At 42.7% G+C, this 22,628-nt stretch overlaps 1 protein-coding gene across 3 annotated transcripts in view; it reads right to left on the reverse strand.

Moving 5' to 3' along the window:
• Nucleotides 1-22,628, reverse strand: part of LOC143277299 (retinoblastoma-binding protein 5 homolog) — a 42,568-nt gene that overhangs the window by 17,936 nt on the left and 2,004 nt on the right. For all 3 annotated transcript variants that reach the window (XM_076582070.1, XM_076582072.1, XM_076582071.1), the window contains exons 3-11: nt 21,972-22,144; nt 16,146-16,286; nt 13,461-13,545; nt 12,348-12,419; nt 10,293-10,402; nt 8,657-8,776; nt 6,579-6,732; nt 4,405-4,476; nt 407-591 (exon numbers count right to left, since the gene is read on the reverse strand). In XM_076582070.1, coding sequence (XP_076438185.1) covers nt 407-591; nt 4,405-4,476; nt 6,579-6,732; nt 8,657-8,776; nt 10,293-10,402; nt 12,348-12,419; nt 13,461-13,545; nt 16,146-16,286; nt 21,972-22,144 — 1,112 coding nt within the window. The remainder of the gene's footprint in view (nt 1-406; nt 592-4,404; nt 4,477-6,578; nt 6,733-8,656; nt 8,777-10,292; nt 10,403-12,347; nt 12,420-13,460; nt 13,546-16,145; nt 16,287-21,971; nt 22,145-22,628) is intronic.

Raw genomic sequence — 22,628 nt, forward strand, 5'->3', positions numbered from 1 at the left:
ACAATACAAATATATCTAACTATAAGTATAATACAATACAATACAAATATATCTAACTATCAATACAATACAAATACATCTAACTATCAAAACAATACAATACAAACATATATAACTATAAGTGTAATACAATACAATACAAATATATCTATAATACAATACAAATATATCTAACTATCAATACAATACAAATACATCTAACTATCAATACAATACAATACAAATATATATAACTATAAGTACAATACAATACAAATATATCTAACTATAAGCGTAATACAATACAATACAAATATATCTAACCATTAGTGTAATACAATACAATACAATACAAATACATCTAACTACAGGCACAATACAGCACAGAAATATAAGTATCCACATCAGCGTCAAGGCTGTGTCGGACCTGCTGACGAAGGCCTGGATGGGCTGCTCGGTGACCACGTCCACCTCCAGGTCCTCATCCTCGGGGCCCCGCGGGTCGCCCTTCTCCTTGTCCTCGTCCTCCAGGTCAAACTCCGACTCGCGCTCGTCGTACTCCACGTTCTCCTCCAGCTCCTTGAAGTCCGGGGCGAAGGCGCTCCAGTTTTCCTGACACAGGGAGGGAGGGTGGTGGGTGGTGGTGGTTGAGGCGTGTGTGTGTGTGTGTGTGGGTGGGTTGAGTGAGGTGGAGGTTTGTGTTTGTGTGTGGGGGAGGGGTGGGGTGGGGGGGCATGGGGGGGTGTTGTGGGTGTGGTTGGGTGGGTGTGTGTGGGTCGGGTGTGTGGAGTGGTGAGGTGAGGTGTGTGTGTGTGTGTGTGTGTGTGTGTGTGTGTGTGTTTGAGTGGATGGGTGGGTGAATGGGTGTGTGTGTGGGTTGGTGTGGGTTGGGGGGGGGGGGGTGAGATGGGGTGGAGTTGGAGGTGGGGTGGGGGGGTTTGTGCGCAGGTGTGTGTATGTGTATGAGACTGTATTTGTGTTTGAGATTCTGTGTGTGTGTGTGTGTGTGTGTGTGTGTGTGTGTGTGTGTGTGTGTGTGTGTGTGTGTGTGTGTGTGTGTGTGTGTGTGTGTATGTGTGTGTGTGTGTGCGTGTGTGTGTCTGTGCATGTGCGTGTGTGTGTGAGAGAGAGAGACTGTATTTGTGTGGTCTTTCTTTAGTTTAACGTCTTTTCACTGTAAGTGATATTAGACGAGGGTAGGAAAAAAATCGAGGAGGGAAAAAAATTACTGTGTATGCATGCGGATAAGTGAAAGTGTGCATGCGTGCGTGTTACAGAAAATGACTGATTTGAGTTTTGTTAAAAAAAGAAAAAAGAAAAAAAAAAGAGAAAAGCATAACAATTTAACATCTTTCTAATGAAAAACTAACAACTAACCAACTTGACTATTTAACAAGGATTTGAAAAAGTAATACATTAACAATGGACTGCTGAAGACTGTCAACATTGAAGATTATTTCAGTTCAGGGATGTGAGACTTTAACATATGGCAAGTTATTATATGATCGGCTGTTATGTGAGCACCACAGATGCAAGAACATTACCGACATACTTGATCTTAAAACAATTCATTTTCCATCTGCATATTAGAGAAATGATTTACCTCTCAGGAAAATCATTCTGGTAAAGTTTTCCCAATTTGTGTATTTGTGTGTGTGTGTGTGTGTGACTATATTTGTATGTGAGACTCTGTGTGTGTGTGTGTGTGTGTGTGTGTGTGTGTGTGTGTGTGTGTGCGAGAGAGAGAGACTGACTGTGTGTGTGCGCAAGTGTGTGTGTATGTGTGTGAGTGTGTGTGGGTGTGGGCATGGGTGCATTGTGTGTGTGTGTGTGTGTGTGTGTGTGTGTGTGTGTGTATGTGTGTGTAGATAGAGGGGGTGTTGTGTGTGTGTGTACACACGCGCGCGTGTGTGTGTGGAGTGGGAGGTTGTGTGAGCATGTGCATACGAGCCTCTGAGTTTGTTTGAGCGTGCATGTGCAAGCCTGTGTGTGTGAATGCGTGCGTGTGAGATTCTGTGTGTGTGAGCACGCACATGCGAGCCTGTGTGTGTGCGTGTGCGTGCGCGCGTGCGCACATGCATGTGCACACAAGCGCATGCAAGGCCTGTGTGTGTGTCTGTGCATACGTGCCTACCCCCAAATCTTACCACTGGAAACTGACAATGAGAGAAGATCAGGAACAAACAGAAATGTTCCAGAATTTTCAGGAACACACCACATTCTAACAAATGTGACTGCTGTGCAGGTATGAACATGTATGCACGTTCGTGCACTAACACACACACACACACACACACACACGGACACACAAACACACGCGCAACCACTAAAACAATAACAAAGAGAATTTGCAACCTGCAGAAAAAGCACAAACAAACGTTCCCCCCCCCCATCTGTCCTTGTCGTGAACATGGCCACTGGTCAGTGTATTCTTTCCTGAAGGTATGGTGACATTGTTTTTTTTGGGGGGGGGTTTGCCGTGAGGTTTGAGAGAGAAAGAGACAGACAGGAAGAGAAAAAGAGAGACAGAAAGAGATAAACAAAACTGAACTGCAATTTTTTAATAATAATAATGGTATTTATATAGCACTGAATCTTGTGCACAGACAAATCAAAGTGCTTTCGCACCAGTCATTCTCACGCACGCATAACTCTAAAACTGGAGAAACTAAAGACAAGGAAGAGGCAGGGAAGGGAGGCTATTTTGGGAAGAGGTGGGTTTTAAGGCCAGACTTGAAAGAGCAGAGTGTGGAGACTTGACGAAGCGAAAGAGGAAGTTCATTCCAATTGCAAGGTCCAGTGACAGAGAAAGAACGGCGGCCAACAGACGAGTGTTTGAATCTGGGTATGCGTAAACAGAGTGGATCTGAAGCCGATCGTAGTGAGCGAGATGGAGTGTAGAGGTGAAGGCAGCCGCAGAGATAGGAAGGGGCAGTTTTGGGAATACGTCTATAACATAGAGTGCTGATCTTGTACTTTATTCTGTGTGAGACAGCGAGCCAGTGGAGATGTTGTGAAAGAGGAGTGATGTGCTCAGATCTTTTCTCTCTGAGGACGAGTCAGGCAGCAGAGTTTTTTTTACTTTTTATTCCATGTAAGCATGGCCACTGATATTATTGTACTTAGGTGTAGAGCTTGTGGAGAGAGAGAGGAGTGAGTGGGTAAAGGAGACATAGAGAGAGAGAGAGAGAGGGTGGTGTGTGTGTGTATGTATACTGTGCTTCTCTTTCAAGCAATATGATTTTGTGTGAAACCATCATGCATGTGTAATACATGTTGCATGGTCTTGTAAGTGCTTGAACATGCCATTGGGAAGAAGACAGATGATGAAAAATATGAGAAAAAAAAAGAATATGAAAAAAAAGAAAGAAAAGACAACAGAAAGGAGAAAAATGATGATGGAAGGAACAAAAAAAAACAAGACAAAAAGATTTTTTAAAAAGACAAAAAGAAAAAAAAAAGGACAGAAAAAAAAGAAGAAAGAACCTTCCATGGATGCTGAAACTATCCTGCTCATCTGCAGAACTTTTACACATCCACTGATTTCTCCTTTAAAAAAAACAAAAACAACAACAACAAAAAAACAAAAAAACATGGCCACTGTTCATTGTATTCTTTCCTGAAGGTCTGGAAGCACTTGTTTTTTTCGCGATGAGGTCTGAGAGACGGAGAGAGACTGGCAGGGAGAGAGACAGACAGACAGAGACAGAAACAGAATGAGACAGAGACAGAGACAGAGAAACAATGGAGTAAGCATGAACACTTTCTTACAACAAACTAGTAAAGAAACAACTCTCCATGCCCTTAAAAAAAAAACTTTTAAAGTTGTAGATGAAAGCATAGGTATGACATATTAACTTATGTAAAGACATTTCATGTGAGGTAGAGAAAGAGAGAAATAAGAGAGAGTGAGAGAGAGTGAGAGAGAGAGAGAGAGACACACACACACACACACCACGATATTGTTATGCTTTTTTTTTTTTAACAAAACTTAATCATTTTCTATATGTAACACACACACACACACAAACGCACGCGCGCGCACACACACACACTTTCACTTACTCGCATGCGTACACAGTAATTTCCCCGCCCCCTCCACCCATTCGATTTTTTTCCTACCCTCGTCTAATATCACTTACAGTGAAAAGACGTTAACTCACTCAGTACGGCCAGTCCTCTCTTCTTTACACAGACCCCTCAGATGTCCAGTGGGTGTCTGAATGACCCAACCTTTAGCTTCCGTCATCAGAATTGTGGTATTCTTTGTCAACGTTCACGTCTTCAGTATAAGAGCCTTCCGCTTGCAATATTTTGATGATGGTAATTGGGCTGAAACGCTGTTAACGTCGTCTCTTTCGCCGTTCGTATGGAAAGAGTTAAAACTAAAGAACGAACGAAGAACAGACAGGTACGTGTACTCACCACTTGGTTCTGAGCCCATATGGACACCAGCCCACTGGAGATGGAGGCTATGATTGGCCTGACTGGGTGCCACTGTCACACACACACACACACACAACGTCAAGCTGCATAACTAAGTTTGAAAGCTTTCTTTGTTGTGGCATGGTTCATAATCCCATCATTTCCACTTCAGTTTTTACTGACTCAGTTGTGTAAACATTGTGTGTGTGAGTCTATGTAATGACCTGATGTATGAGTGTCCATGGTAAACTTTAACAATGGCAATTTAATCTTTTTAATTCTGAATATGCTGCACAGAGATATACAGACACTACAGAACAAATACATGGTTGCCTCGATGGATTTTTTAATTTACTCAAAATTAAACAACTACCCTACCACACCACACCACACTACACCCCCCAAGTGACCCTTAGCTATTATTCAAGACTGGCACAGCCTTTTAATCCTAAAATATGCTTCACAGAATATTATACAGACACTACAGAACAAACACATGCCTTTACTCAAAATGAAACAGCTACCCTACCACCCACCCCTTCACCTCCCCCAAACCCAACTGACCCTTAGCTTTTATTCAAGACTGGCATAGCCTTTTAATCCTAAAATATGCTACCCAGAATATACAGACACTACAGAACAAACATGTGGTTGCCTTGATGGATTCAACTTTTTATATATACCCTGAAGTGGAATGATGATCTAGAGGTAATGCGTCCGCCTAGGAAGCGAGAGAATCTGAGCGCACTGGTTCCAATCACGGCTCAGCCGCCGATATTTTCTCCCCCTCCACTAGACCATGAGTGGTGGTCTGGGCGCTAGTCATTCGGATGAGACGATAAACCAAGGTCCTGTGTGCAGCATACACTTAGCGCACGTAAAAGAACCCACGGCAACAAAAGGGTTGTTCCTGGCAAAATTATGTAGAAAAACCCACTTCGATAGGAAAACCAATTTTCCTGCACGCAGGAAAAAATACAAAAAAAATGGGTGGCACTGTAGTGTAGCGACATGCTCTCCCTGGGGAGAGCAGCCTGAATTTCACACAGAGAAATCTGTTGTGACAAAAAGAGAAATACAATACAACTTTTTACTGGAAATGAAAACAGCTACCCTACTACCACCATCACCACCACCACCCAAATGACCCTTAGCTTTTAATTCAAGACTGGCACAGCCTTTCAATCCTGAATATGCTACCCAGAATATACAGACACTACAGAATAAACATGTGGTATGCCTCAATGGATTAAAAAAATTTTTTTTTTTACTTGAAATGAAACAGCTACCATACCACACCCCCCCACAGGCCCAACTGACCCTTAGCTTTTTAAGTTTTATTCAAGACTGGCACAGCCTTTTAACCCTCAATACGCTACACAGAATTTACAGACGCTACAGAACAAAGACGTGGTTGTACTCAAAATGAAAACTGCTACCCCCTCCCCCCCCCCCTCCCCCCTTTCTCCCCTCCCCCTACCCCCCTCCCCTCCCCCCCCCCCCCCCACACAGAGAATATACGGACACAGCAAACACATGATTTTACTCGAAATAAAAACAGCTACCTCCAACCCCCCAACCCACAGAATATATGGACACAACACAACAAACACATGATTTAATCAAAATGAAAACAGCTATCCCCCCCCCACCCCCCCACACACACACCCGATGCCCCCACCCTCCCAACCCCCACACACACATGCAGAATATACAGACACAACAAAACGTGGTTTTACTCAAAATAAAAACAGCTACCCCCCCCCCCCTCCCCGCCCCCCCCCCCCCTTCACACACACGCAGAATATACAGACATAACAAAACGTGGTTTTACTCAAAATAAAAACAGCTACCCCCCCCCCTCCCCGCCCCCCCCCCCTTCACACACACGCAGAATATACAGACATAACAAAACGTGGTTTTACTCAAAATGAAAACAGCTACCCCCCCCTCACCCCCCCACCCCCACTCACACATGCAGAATATACAGACACAACAAAACATGGTTTTACTCAAAATGAAAACAGCTACCATACCTACCTACCACACCCTTTCCTACCCCCTGTCTCCCCCTGCCCCAACCCCCCCCCCGCCCCCCCCAACACGCCCTCCCACACCCCCACCCCCACCGCCCCCCCACTCCATCCTCCCCTCCCCACCCACCCCCAACTGACCACAACGTCCAGCAGCAGCTCCCCCTTGGTGCCGTGCAGAATCTTGACCAGGTTGCCCACAGACTTCTCCCAGATGTACAGCGAGTGTTGCCGTGCCGACCCCGCCACGATGTACTCCCCGTCGCCCGAGAAGCAGCACCTCTTCCACAGGGTTCTGCCCACACACAGGTTGAATCGAACCAAAACCAATGGTGCTTAGAGCCTCGCCAACCACTAAGGCTCATCTCAAGGCTATCCCCATGTTCTGCCCACACACAGGTTGAAGCGAACCAAACCAATGGTGCTTTGAGCCTCGACAACCACTAAGGCTCATCTCAAGGCTATCCCCATGTTCTGCCCACACACAGGTTGAAGCGAACCAAACCAATGGTGCTTAGAGCCTCGCCAAGCACTAAGGCTCATCAAGGCTATCCCCATGTTCTGCCCACACACAGGTTGAAGCGAACCAAACCAATGGTGCTTAGAGCCTCGCCAAGCACTAAGGCTCATCTCAAGGCTATCCCCATGTTCTGCCCACACACAGGTTGAAACGAACCAAACCAATGGTGCTTAGAGCCTCGCCAACCACTAATAATAATAATAATAATAATGGTATCTCTATTGCGCTGAATCTTGTACAGAGACAAATCAAAGCGCTTTCGCACCGGTCATTCACACGCATGCATAACTCTAAATCTGGAGAAACTGAAGACAAGGAAGAGGCAGGGAAGGGAGGCTGTTTTGGGAAGAGGTGGGTTTTAAGGCCAGACTTCAAAGAGCTGAGTGTGGAGACTTGATGAAGCAAAAGAGAAAGTTCACTCCAACTGCAAGGTCCAGAGAACAGAGAAAGAACGGCAGCCAACAGTCAAACTAAGGCCACTAAGGCCATCTCAAGGCTACCCCCACGTTCTGTCCACACACAGGTTAAATCAAATCAAATTATGGTGCTTTGAGCCTCACCGACCACTAAGTCCATCTCAAGGCTATCCCCACGTTCTGCCCACACACAGGTTAAATTAAATCAAATCATGGTGCTTAGAACCTCACTGACCACTAAGGCTCATCTCTAGGCTATCACCATAGCATTCTGCCCACACACAGGTCAATCTCAAGACTATCCCCACAAGGTTCTGCCCACACACAGGCTAAATCAAATCAATCACATTATGGTGCTTTGAGCCTCACCAACCACTAAGGCTCATCTCAAGGCTGTCTCCACATTCTGCCCACACACAGGTGATGAAGGTGGCGCTGCTTTCAGTGGCGACACAGTGCTTTTGCTGGCTTCTGTATTTTTGACGTCTTTTTTTTTTTTAGTTTTACCTGTGCTACCTTCATTTGATGTTGGTGTTACAACGAGCCTGGGATTGATAAAGGTGTTTTTGATTGATCTGATTAATTGATTGAAAAATTAAAATGATTTAAACTATGGTGTGTTTTGAGCCTCGCCCACCACTAAGCCCATCTCAAGGCTATCGCCACGTTGGCATCTACTTCAAGCCAAGGGTAAAAAAGCACAATAAACACTAATCACACTTTCACAGATTCAATCTTTTCACATCTCAAGATGTATCCCATCAACAAAAACACAAGATCTCACACACACAGGAGGTTACCTTCTTAGGGAGGTTATTGGCCGTAACTACTTTCATTTTCTCCGCACAGGCGGGTAGTAGTTTGCACAGGACAGGAATGTCAGACCCCTGCCGGAGTCTGCACTCGTGGGTCACGGTTAAGTATGTGTAATTAAACACAAGATCTCACACACACAGACACACACACAAACACACACACACAAAGACAATATTCTCCTTCCCATGACAACTCATTCAATACACACCACAACCTCTTTAGACTTTTTCTTATAATATACTTTTCCTCTGATACATAACATGAACTTTTTTTTTAATTTTTTTTTTTACACTAATATTCACATGCATTCCCTTTCCTTTATACACTACTTTACTCCTTTCCGTCTAAAAACACTTATAGTGAATAGACGTTAAACTGAAGAAAACACAAAGACAAATATAATCATGTTGTGTGCAGTTAAAAATAAAACAAAAAAAGTGTCAGTGTCCCTCTCTCCAAGCACTCACTTGTTGACCAGATCCTGAAGTTTCTGAATGGGCTCAGGCTCCCCGTCTTTCCCACACGTCAGAACCTCCCGACTCTCGTACACACGGATTATTCTGTCCGCCGAGTTGACCAGGAAACACCTGAGGACGACGACAACAGTCACCATAATGACGTCAAAATACGCACATGTACCAAAGACTGACATGAGCTTCCAGTTGGGCCCACAGCAAATCAAGAGCCGTATGATCAATGGCTTCTCCGAAAAACTTAGCCGTATGAAGAGCACAGGATCAGGAGTCAAGATGGCTGCCGGAAAAAGAAGGCGCTAGTCAGGGATGCACAAGGGAGGTAACCTACTTCCGGGAGGTTATCGGCCGTAGCTACTTTCGTTTTCTCCGCATAGGCGGGTAGTAGTTTGCACAGGACAGGAGTCAGACCCCTGCCGGACTCTGCACTAGCGGGTCAAGGTTAAGTATGTGTAATTAAACAATGGTTTCTCCGCTGCAATGGGAAGTCATTCACAGCTGAGTCTTTTGTGATGGACTGCGCCCTCTATCAACACCTCCGGAAGCTGACTTGACTAGCACTGGAGAAATCTGCCTACCTCTACTCACCAGTATGCCAAAAATAGTCTACAGACTTATTATGCCTGCCATGCATGTTGCTAAGTATGTTGTTTATTCAACAGAGGCTTCAACATCGTACATGTAATTTCATCATAATCTTTTTTAATTTAGGGACTACATATCAACCAATAGAAAGTAATCTGGGCTTGAATTTGGCCATATTGCCGAAATGAACGAAAGTCTTGTGTCATGCTGGAAGACATGCTTGGCTGTAGTTACTTTAGTTTTCTCCGCATAGGCGGATAGTAGTTTGCACAGGACAGGAATGTCAGACCCCTGCCGGAGTCTGCACTAGTTGGGTCACGGTTAAGTATGTGTAATTAAAACAGAGTTTAATGAAATGACGAAAAAGAAGAAAATGCAAAAAAACAACAACTCAGGCGCTAAAACAGCTAAGCATATGGCCAGGAAAAGAACATGACAGACAAAGGAGTAGAAGTGTAAACAGAAGGGAGGTAATATACTAAGAGAGGCTACTTGCCACAGCTACTTTTGGGTGGAGTAATAATTTACAAACCAGACCCCTGCAAGAGTCTGCACCCGTCTGTCATGGAAAAGTAAGTGTAATTGCAAGAATCTTTTTTTTTTTTTCTGCCCCATCATCTGTACCGTTTCAGTGGCATTACTCCCACGCCACTCATTTAGATTCCCCCATACACAGCCACACCCGGGTTCGTCCGTCGTAGTTCCAGCGTCGGCAGTCCACAGGGAACCATCGATGTTAGGTCGCCAGGAGGCCACACCAGAGGAGACCCTGCACTGCTGCTGAGTCACTTCGGTGGTGTTCAGTGGTGCCTGTTCTGTTTTAACATACTTAGGACACCACCTACTAAGCCCCCTACTAACGACAATAATGGCTTAGTCGCGGAGCCAGACTGAGTGAGCGTCCCTCCCAGAGTGGAGACCGCCACCACGTCCCTCAAACAACAGCCCTGTATGAATCTGCCGAATTGCAAGAATCTTTAATTAAAAATAAATAAATAAATAAAAAAATGGAAGAAAGAAAGAGGAGAGGACTGAGAAGACCTACTCGCCACGGCGGGCAAACTCAATGGACTTGATGGCGGTGGTGTTGAGAGTGCCCGTGGTCACACGGAATGAAGCCGCCAGCGTCAGGTCATCTGTCTTGAAGGTCAGGATCTGCACAAAAAACAACAACAACAACTGAATCAAATAACTCCACTGATCTGGCAGACCTGCCTTGGCCTCAAAATACCGCCTAAAAGTAGAACCCTAATTTTCAGAATGTGTAATGGATGTTTTCAGTGGTATGAATGTGGCGGCATTCCCACAAACGTCTTTCACTATCTTGCTCCTCCATTGCTGTGCTATGAAAAGGAAATTTTCTATCTAAAATTACGTTTAATTACACATACTTAACCGTGACCCAACTAGTGCAGACTCTGGCAGGGGTCTGACATTCCTGTCCTGTGCAAACTACTATCCGCCTATGCGGAGAAAATGAGAGAACTACGGCCGATAACCTCCCGGAAGTAGGCAGCGTCCCCTTTGTCCCCCTGGCTAGCGCCCTCTTTTTCCGGCAGCCATCTCGACACCTGTTCCTGTGCACTTCATACGGCTAAGTTTTTCGCATTTTCTATCTGTCTATCGATTCTTTGGCGTTTCTGTTTTGTAAAATTAGCGTCACATCTAAACTGGTCAGGAAAAGTGGTCAGTGATGGAGGAGTGGTTGTGGGCGAGGCACTGTCAATCATGGGCATGGAGTCATCAGCCATGTCACCAAACAGAGGAGACTGAGACTGAGATAATTTATTCATTCAAGGCCATAGCCCCACATGAACACGGGGCAATAACAAAAATTGTAAACGTCATCATAACTGTTAGTGTTTATGCAATTGATTTCACAGCTTAATAAGGAAACAAACTAAAACAATACTGTGTCTCTGAGCTTAAAAGCTCTATACAGATACCATGCAAAGTTTCGAACAGTATTATCATCAGTAGATGCCATCAATAAAAAAAAAAAAAAGAGGAGATATTATGAAGTTTCGACTAACTGAATGGTATACGGAAATTAACAAATAATGAGGCCAGGAGATGAACTGATTAACAAATAGCAAAGAGTGGTAACTCTCTCCATTCACAAGGTACACAACTTCAAGTCAGTACCGCCCACGCCACCGATTCAGCGAGCACACAGGTAAATAAAAGGTAAACTGGAACAAACCCAGACACTTCCTCAAAAAAGGAAGCGCCGGGCCTGTCATACTGATCATCCGACATGTGCACACAGCAGCAAAGACAGAAGAAATGTGCAAACACAAACCAGTCTCCACTCAAGACTGGCATAGCCTCTTTAATCCTGAACAAGCCACACAGAACAAGCCACATAGGGAGGCTGGTTTGTGTTTGCACATTTCTTCTATCTTTGCTGCTGTGTGCACATGTCTGATGATTGGTATAAGGGCAGGCCCGGTGCTTCCTTTTCTGAGGAAGTGTCTGGGTTTGTTCCAATGTACCTTTTATTTACCTGTGTGCTAGCTGAATCGGTGGTATGGGCAGTACTGACCTGAAGTTGTGTACCTTGTGAATGGAGAGTTACCACTCTTTACTATTTGAATGGTGTATGACTTCAGCAACTGATGTTACAGATAGCCGAGAACCTTATAATACAATGAAGTTATTTTCACCTGAGCTTATCTTGCAACACACACATACATACACATGTACACACATATACACTTATACTCACACACATTTAAATGTGCACAGACACACATAAGCTCACAGTCACACACATTTAAACACACACACAAACACACATGCACTCAAATACACACACACACACACACATTCAGTTTACACACTCACAACAACAACAAAACTACATATACACACGCACACTCATACATACACACACACACACACACACACACACATACTCAAACACACACAGGCAAGCTAGCACACTATGCATTCTGCATACAGCTTTGGCATACTCAAAAGTGTGTGCACACACACACGCACACACACACACACACTCTCACACACATTACACACACACACACACACACACACATGTGCGCATGCACATACACACAGAAGATGCTAGCACTGTACTCACCCTGCCTTTGGCGTTGCCTGTGTAGATGTATCTGCCGCGTCTGTCAAACGATGCGATAATGTTGAGATCATTCTGGAACCGGCGAAAAAAACCAAACAACCCACAGTGACATTTTTTTGGAATGGATATGAAGGATACACAGAGACATACGTATATTGTCAGAGTAAGACGTAATTAAGCTTATGTGGAGAGATGGCCTAGAGTAACGATTCCGCCTAGGAAGTGAGAGAATCTGAGCGCGCTGGTTCGAATCACGGCTCAGCCGCCGATATTTTCTCCCCATCCACTAGACCTTGAGTGGTGGTCTGGACGCAAGTCATTCGGATGAAAAAATAAACTGAAGTCCTGTATGCAGCATGCACTTAGCGCACGTAAAAGAACCCAGGGCAACAAAAGGGTTGTTCCTGGCGAAGTTCTGTAGAAAAATCCACTTTGATAGGAAAAACAAATAAAACTGCATGCAGGAAAAAATGCAAAAAAAAATGGGTGGCGCTGTAGTGTAGCGACGAGCTCTCCCTGGGGAGAGCAGCCTGAATTTCACACAGAGAAATCTGTTGTGATAAAAAGAAATACAAATACAAATACTGGTGGAATGCACATGAGGACTTCCACCCACATGCATCTCAGCTATGACATTCTTTCTTCAGAGCTTTTTCTCTCACACAGACGTATGCACAAACACACACACGCACATTTTACCAATATATTCTAAAAGCACATACACCTGCACATGTACACACATCTAATTTCAGATGTAAGATTTAAGTTTGCCACACACACACCAGCACGCATACTGTCTGTACATATTCTAAAGGCACACTCACCTGCGCACACACACCAAACACATCACACACACACACACACACACACACACACACACCACAACGACGAAACACAAACACACAAAGAAAAGACAACGCTATATATATACACACACACAAACACACACACACACACCACAACGACGAAACACAAACACACAAAGAAAAGACAACGCTATATATATACACACACACAAATACAAACACACACACACCATACACACACATACACACACACACACACAAACACACACACACACACAACAGACACACACACACACACAAAACTGACATCATCAAGGGGGATCACTTTGTGTGTGCCCGTCAGATCCATCAGGACGGCTGCATGTTTCAGTGGACACACCAGAAACACATTGCTGCACACACACACACACACACATAAATGACAAATAAATATCATCTATAGATAAATAGATACAGATATCTATACACTACAGAAAATAGATATAGATATCTATATACTTGTACATAAATCATCACCATTATTACCCCCCCCCCCCCCCCCTCCACATACACACACACAGAGTTTCAGTTTCAGTAGCTCAAGGAAGCGTCACTGCATTCGGACAAATCCATATACGCTACACCACATCTGCCAAGCAGATGCCTAACCAGCAGCGTAACCCAACGTGCTTACACACACACATACATACAATAATGAATGAATATATACATGTAAACGTATAATCATCACCGGCATTTCACACATACACGCAATGATAAATAAACATTAATTCATCACTATCATTACCCACACATACATACAATGATACATATACACTCTAATATCACTTCAAGTGGAAAGACGTTAAACTGAAGACGAACGATACATATACACAAAAATTCATCACTGTAATCACACACACAGAGATGTCAATCCACCTGAAAGGAAATTTTCTATCTAAAATTACGTTTAAACAACATACTTACCGTGACCCAACAAGTGCAGACTCCGGCAGGGGTCTGACATTCCTGCCTGTGCAAACTACTATCCGCTTATGCGGAGAAAACGAAACTACGGCCGATAACCTCCCGGAAGTAGGTAACCTCCCCTTTGTCCCGCTGGCTAGCGCCCTCTTTTTCCGGCAGCCATTATGACTCCTGTTCCTGTGCTCTCCATACGGCTAAGTTTTTTCGTATTTTCTGTCTGTCTGTCGATGCCCTGGCGTTCTAACTCTCTTTTAGGACCAGTTTGGTAATTCAATTTTTTAATGGAATTTGAAGTTTCTAAAGAACATCAGTGGAGTGACAGCCTAGTGGTAACACACACAATGCCTTGGAAGCAAGAGAATCTGACTGCACAGAATCAAATCCCAAATTTACAAAAACATTTTCTTTCCCTCCACTATACCTAGAGTGGTGGTCTGGATGCTAGTCATTCAGATGAAACAATAAACCAAGCTCCAATGTGTAGCATGCACTTAGCACAGGTTAAAAAAAAAGAAAGAAAAAAAAAAGTGTTGTCCCTGGCAAACTTCTATAGAAAAATCCACTTTGATAGGAAAACTAATAGTAATAATAATGGATACTTATATAGCACACTATCCAGAAATCTGCTCTAGGTGCTTTACAAAAACGCTTTTGTTAACATAAAACATTATATCTATGTTACATACACACACCAAAATGTGACTACACACACACACACACACACACACACGCACACACACACTGCATACATACGTTTTAACATACATGTGTATCTAACAGCTACCCTAACGCATACGCACACATAGGCAGGCATAAACTTACATAAACACACGCACAAACAATACACATTCATATACATGCATGTAGTTATGTACACATACATATGTATACACACATAGTCAAGCACAGCTAACGCAAAGGAAGTGGACCTGACACAATTGAACTTATTGCTGAGGGAAAAGGTGAGTTTTGAGACAAGATTTAAAAGATGTGAGGGAATCAGAATAACGGAGGTTATCAGGGGGAGCTTGTTCCACGTCTAATACACTCAAAGGCAGAAAATAAAGACTTTTTTTTTCCCCTTAAAGGATGGCGCTGCATTGTAGCAATGCGCTCTTCCTGTGGAGACCAGCTGAATTTCACACACAGAGAAATCTGCAGTGACAATGAGTAATAATACAATACAGTACATTACTAACTGTTTAAATTATTTTTTTTAGGAACACAACAAAGCAGGTACACATGTCAGAACAACACAATGCACAACAAACACAACACAGCAGGTGCTTGTGTCAGAACACCACAGCACACAACAAACACAACACAGCAGGCACGTGTGTCAGAACAACACAGCACACAGCAAACACAAAACAGCAGGTACACGTGTCAGAACAACACAGCACAGCAGGTAAATGTGTCAGAACAACACAGCACACAACACAGCAGGCACGCGTGTCAGGACAACACAGCACACAACAAACACAACACAGCAGGTGCTTGTGTCAGGACAACACAACACACAACAAACACAGCACAGCAGGTACACATGTCAGAACAACACAACACACAACAAACCCAGCACAGCAGGTACATGTGTCAGTACAACACAACACACAAAACACACTACACAGCAGGTACATGTGTCAGAACAACACAACACACAAAAAACACTACACAGCAGGTACATATGTCAGAACAACACAGCACACAACAAACACAACACAGCATGTACATGTGTCAGAACAACACAGCATACAACAAACACAACACAGCATGTACATGTGTCAGAACAACACAGCACAGCAGGTACTTGTGTCAGCACAACACAAATAAATAAATAAATAAATGAATGAATAGATGAACAAGTAAATAGATAAATTAATTTTTTTTTTTTAAAGTAAATAATAAATTGATAGGTATTTATGAAAACAGCACTGGAGATACACATGTCAGAACAACACAGCACACTGCAAACACATCACAAAACAAACGCAACACAACACAGACAGGTACACACATCACTCACCTGTCCCTTGGGTGGAACTGCACCTTCAGGACCGGGGAAGGGAAACGGAAAATCTTGTCGTTCTCCCCGCTTATCACGTCCCACACTGACACCGTGTTGTCTGTGGCCGCACTCAACAGCTTGCGGCCGTTTCGACTCCAGCTGTGAGGAGGAGGAGTTTTATTTAAGTCACTGAGCCCTGCCCACGAGCACTGCTCTAGCATCAAAATAATTGGTCTTAACTCACTCAGTACGGCCAGTCCACTCTTCTCCTCTACACAGACCCCTCGGATGTCAGTGGGTGTCTCAATGACCCAACCTTTAGCTTCTGTTGTCAGAATTGTGGTATTCTTTGTCAACATTCATGTCTTCAGTATAAGAGCCTTCCGCTTGCAATATTTTGATGATGGTAATTGGGGTGAAACGCTGTTAACATCATCTCTTGCGCCTGGTGGTTTAAGGGTGGAGATTTTTTACGATCTCCCAGGTCAACATATGTGCAGACCTGCTAGTGCCTGAACCCCTTTCATGTGTATATGCAAGCAGAAGATCAAATACGCACGTTAAAGATCCTGTAATCCATGTCAGCGTTCGGTGGGTTATGGAAACAAGAACATACCCAGCATGCACACCCCCAAAAACGGAGTATGACTGCCTACATGGCGGGGTAAATACGGTCATACACGTAAAAGCCCACTCGTGTGCATACAAGTCAACATGGGAGTTGCAGCCCACGAACGCAGAAGAAGAAGAAGAAACAACAACATGCACATGTGACGTTCAATGTACACCCACCAACCTGAGAACACCAACACACACATGTAATGATCAATGTACACCCACCAACCTGAGAGAACACACACATGTAATGATCAATGTATAGTATACACACCCACCTGAGAGAACACACTCATGTAATGATCATTGTACACACACCCACCTGATGGAACACACACATGTAATGATCAATGTACACCCACCAACCTGAGAGAACACACACATGTAATGATCAATGTATAGTATACACACCCACCTGAGAGAACACACACATGTAATGATCATTGTACACACCCACCTGAGAGAACACACATGTAATGATCAATATATACACTCACCTGAGAAAACACACACATGTAATAATCAATGTATACACACCCACCTGAGAGAACACACACATGTAATAATCAATGTATACACACCCACCTGAGAGAACACACACATGTAATAATCAATGTATATACACTCACCTGACAGAACACACACATGTAATGATCAATATATACACTCACCTGAGAGAACACACACATGTAATGACCAATGTATACACACCCACCTGAGAGAACACACATGTAATAATCAATGTATACACACCCACCTGAGGGAACACACACATGTAATGATCAATGTATACACACCCACCTGAGAAAACACACACATGTAATGATCAATGTATACACACCCACCTGAGAAAACACAAACATGTAATGATCAATGTATACACACCCACCTGAGAAAACACACACATGTAATGATCAATGTATACACACCCACCTGAGAGAACACACACATGTAATGATCAATGTATACACACCCACCTGAGAGAACACACACATGTAATAATCAATGTATATACACTCACCTGACAGAACACACGCATGTAATGATCAATGTATACACTCACCTGAGAGAACACACACATGTAATGATCAATGTATACACACCCACCTGAGAGAACACACATGTAATAATCAATGTATACACACCCACCTGAGAAAACACACACATGTAATGATCAATGTATACACACCCACCTGAGGGAACACGCATATGTAATGATCAAAGTATACACACCCACCTGAGAGAACACACATGTAATAATCAATGTATACACACCCACCTGAGAGAACACACATGTAATAATCAATGTATACACACCCACCTGAGAAAACACACACATGTAATGATCAAAGTATACACACCCACCTGAGAGAACACACACATGTAATGATCAATGTATACACACCCACCTGAGAGAACACACACATGTAATGATCAATGTATACACACCCACCTGAGGGAACACACACATGTAATGATCAATGTATACACACCCACCTGAGAGAACACACACATGTAATGATCAATGTATACACACCCACCTGAGAGAACACACACATGTAATGATCAATGTATACACACCCACCTGAGGGAACACACACATGTAATGATCAATGTATACACACCCACTGAGAAAACACACACATGTAATGATCAATGTATACACACCCACCTGAGAAAACACACACATGTAATGATCAATGTATACACACCCACCTGAGGGAACACACATAAGTAATGATCAAAGTATACAAACCCACCTGAGAGAACACACACATGTAATGATCAATGTATACACACCCACCTGAGAGAACACACACATGTAATGATCAATATATACACACCCACCTGAGGGAACACACTCATGTAATGATCATTGTACACACACACACCTGATGGAACACACACATGTAATAATCAATGTACACACACACACACCTGAGAGAACACACTCATGTAATGATCAATGTACATACACCCACCTGATGGAACACACACATGTAATAATCAATATATACACTCACCTGAGAGAACACACACATGTAATGATCAATGTATACACACCCACCTGAGAGAACACACATGTAATAATCAATGTATACACACCCACCTGAGAAAACACACACATGTAATGATCAATGTATACACACCCACCTGAGAGAACACACACATGTAATGATCAATGTATACACACCCACCTGAGAAAACACACACATGTAATGATCAATGTATACACACCCACCTGAGAGAACACACTCATGTAATGATCATTGTACACACACCCACCTGAGGGAACACACACATGTAATAATCAATGTACACACACACCTGAGAGAACACACACATGTAATGATCAATATATACACACCCACCTGAGAGAACACACACATGTAATGATCAATATATACACTCACCTGAGAGAACACACACATGTAATGATCAATGTATACACACCCACCTGAGAGAACACACATGTAATAATCAATGTATACACACCCACCTGAGAAAACACACACATGTAATGATCAATGTATACACACCCACCTGAGAGAACACACACATGTAATGATCAATGTATACACACCCACCTGAGGGAACACACACATGTAATGATCAATGTATACACACCCACCTGAGAGAACACACACATGTAATGATCAATGTATACACACCCACCTGAGAGAACACACACATGTAATGATCAATATATACACACCCACCTGAGGGAACACACTCATGTAATGATCATTGTACACACACACACCTGATGGAACACACACATGTAATAATCAATGTACACACACACACACCTGAGAGAACACACTCATGTAATGATCAATGTACATACACCCACCTGATGGAACACACACATGTAATAATCAATATATACACACACACCTGAGAGAACACACACATGTAATGATCAATATATACACACCCACCTGAGAGAACACACACATGTAATGATCAATGTATACACACCCACCTGAGAGAACACACATGTAATGATCAATATATACACTCCCACCTGAGAGAACACACACATGTAATGATCAATATATACACTCCAACCTGAGAGAACACACACATGTAATGATCAATGTATACACACCCACCTGAGAGAACACACACATGTAATGATCAATGTATACACACCCACCTGAGGGAACACACACATGTAATGATCAATGTATACACACCCACCTGAGAAAACACACACATGTAATGATCAATGTATACACACCCACCTGAGAAAACACACACATGTAATGATCAATGTATACACACCCACCTGAGGAACACACACATGTAATGATCAATGTATACACACCCACCTGAGAGAACACACACATGTAATGATCAATATATACACACCCACCTGAGAGAACACACACATGTAATGATCAATGTATACACACCCACCTGAGAGAACACACACATGTAATGATCAATGTATACACACCCACCTGAGAGAACACACACATGTAATGATCAATATATACACACCCACCTGAGGGAACACACTCATGTAATGATCATTGTACACACACACACCTGATGGAACACACACATGTAATAATCAATGTACACACACACACACCTGAGAGAACACACTCATGTAATGATCAATGTACATACACCCACCTGATGGAACACACACATGTAATAATCAATATATACACTCACCTGAGAGAACACACACATGTAATGATCAATGTATACACACCCACCTGAGAGAACACACATGTAATAATCAATGTATACACACCCACCTGAGAAAACACACACATGTAATGATCAATGTATACACACCCACCTGAGAGAACACACACATGTAATGATCAATGTATACACACATACACACCCACCTGAGAAAACACACACATGTAATGATCAATGTATACACACCCACCTGAGAGAACACACTCATGTAATGATCATTGTACAGACACCCACCTGAGGGAACACACACATGTAATAATCAATGTACACACACACCTGACAGAACACACACATGTAATGATCAATATATACACACCCACCTGAGAGAACACACACATGTAATGATCAATATATACACTCACCTGAGAGAACACACACATGTAATGATCAATGTATACACACCCACCTGAGAGAACACACATGTAATAATCAATGTATACACACCCACCTGAGAAAACACACACATGTAATGATCAATGTATACACACCCACCTGAGGGAACACACACATGTAATGATCAATGTATACACACCCACCTGAGAGAACACACACATGTAATGATCAATGTATACACACCCACCTGAGAGAACACACACATGTAATGATCAATGTATACACACCCACCTGAGAGAACACACACATGTAATGATCAATATATACACACCCACCTGAGGGAACACACTCATGTAATGATCATTGTACACACACACACCTGATGGAACACACACATGTAATAATCAATGTACACACACACACACCTGAGAGAACACACTCATGTAATGATCAATGTACATACACCCACCTGATGGAACACACACATGTAATAATCAATATATACACACACACCTGAGAGAACACACACATGTAATGATCAATATATACACACCCACCTGAGAGAACACACACATGTAATGATCAATGTATACACACACACCTGAGAGAACACACATGTAATGATCAATATATACACTCCCACCTGAGAGAACACACACATGTAATGATCAATATATACACTCCAACCTGAGAGAACACACACATGTAATGATCAATGTATACACACCCACCTGAGAGAACACACACATGTAATGATCAATGTATACACACCCACCTGAGAGAACACACACATGTAATGATCAATGTATACACACCCACCTGAGGGAACACACACATGTAATGATCAATGTATACACACCCACCTGAGAAAACACACACATGTAATGATCAATGTATACACACCCACCTGAGAAAACACACACATGTAATGATCAATGTATACACACCCACCTGAGGGAACACACACATGTAATGATCAAAGTATACACACCCACCTGAGAGAACACACACATGTAATGATCAATATATACACACCCACCTGAGAGAACACACATATGTAATGATCAATGTATATACACTCACCTGAGAGAACACACACACATGTAATGATCAATATATACACACCCACCTGAGAGAACACACACATGTAATGATCAATGTATACACACTAACCTGAGAGAACACACGGGGTGGACGTGTGCGTTGATGACCTTAGCGATGCCTCGGGTCAAGAAATCCCAGGCGACGATGCGCCCATCATTACAGCCAACAGCAAAGAGCGTTCCCTGACGGTTGAATGAACATGTCACCGCAATGCTCATGCAGTCCAAAGCACCATCAAAGTCCTGGGGAAATTTTAAAAAAAAACAATATTAACAAGCAACTTGGACATTACAGACAAAAAACAACAACAAAAAAACCCAATAAAAACCTTGGCGCACAGTCACATAACTTCACAATGTGTCATTTTTTTGGTTTGTTTGATTGTTGTTTTGTAATTGAAAAAAAGAAGACACAATTTAGTACCTAATTAACTAAACACTAAGCGATCTCAAATTTAAACATCAACATCACAAAAATCTATTTATGAAAAAAAAAAATCAATAATGCTTTCTTTTAAAACAAACATTCACACGTGTATACAATGTTATATGCTTGCTCACATGTGCACACACACACACACTCAAAACATCATGAATATCTTTATCATAATCTCTTGTCTATCTCCAACCACATGGTTTTATTTTACATTAAATTTATAAGAAACTGATGCAGTTCACATGACTATTACCTTTTTTCTTTTCTTTTTTGGATAAGTTGACTGTCAAT

Source organism: Babylonia areolata, chromosome 34 (genome assembly GCF_041734735.1).
Source record: "Babylonia areolata isolate BAREFJ2019XMU chromosome 34, ASM4173473v1, whole genome shotgun sequence".
Classification (NCBI taxonomy): Eukaryota; Metazoa; Mollusca; class Gastropoda; order Neogastropoda; family Buccinidae; genus Babylonia; species Babylonia areolata.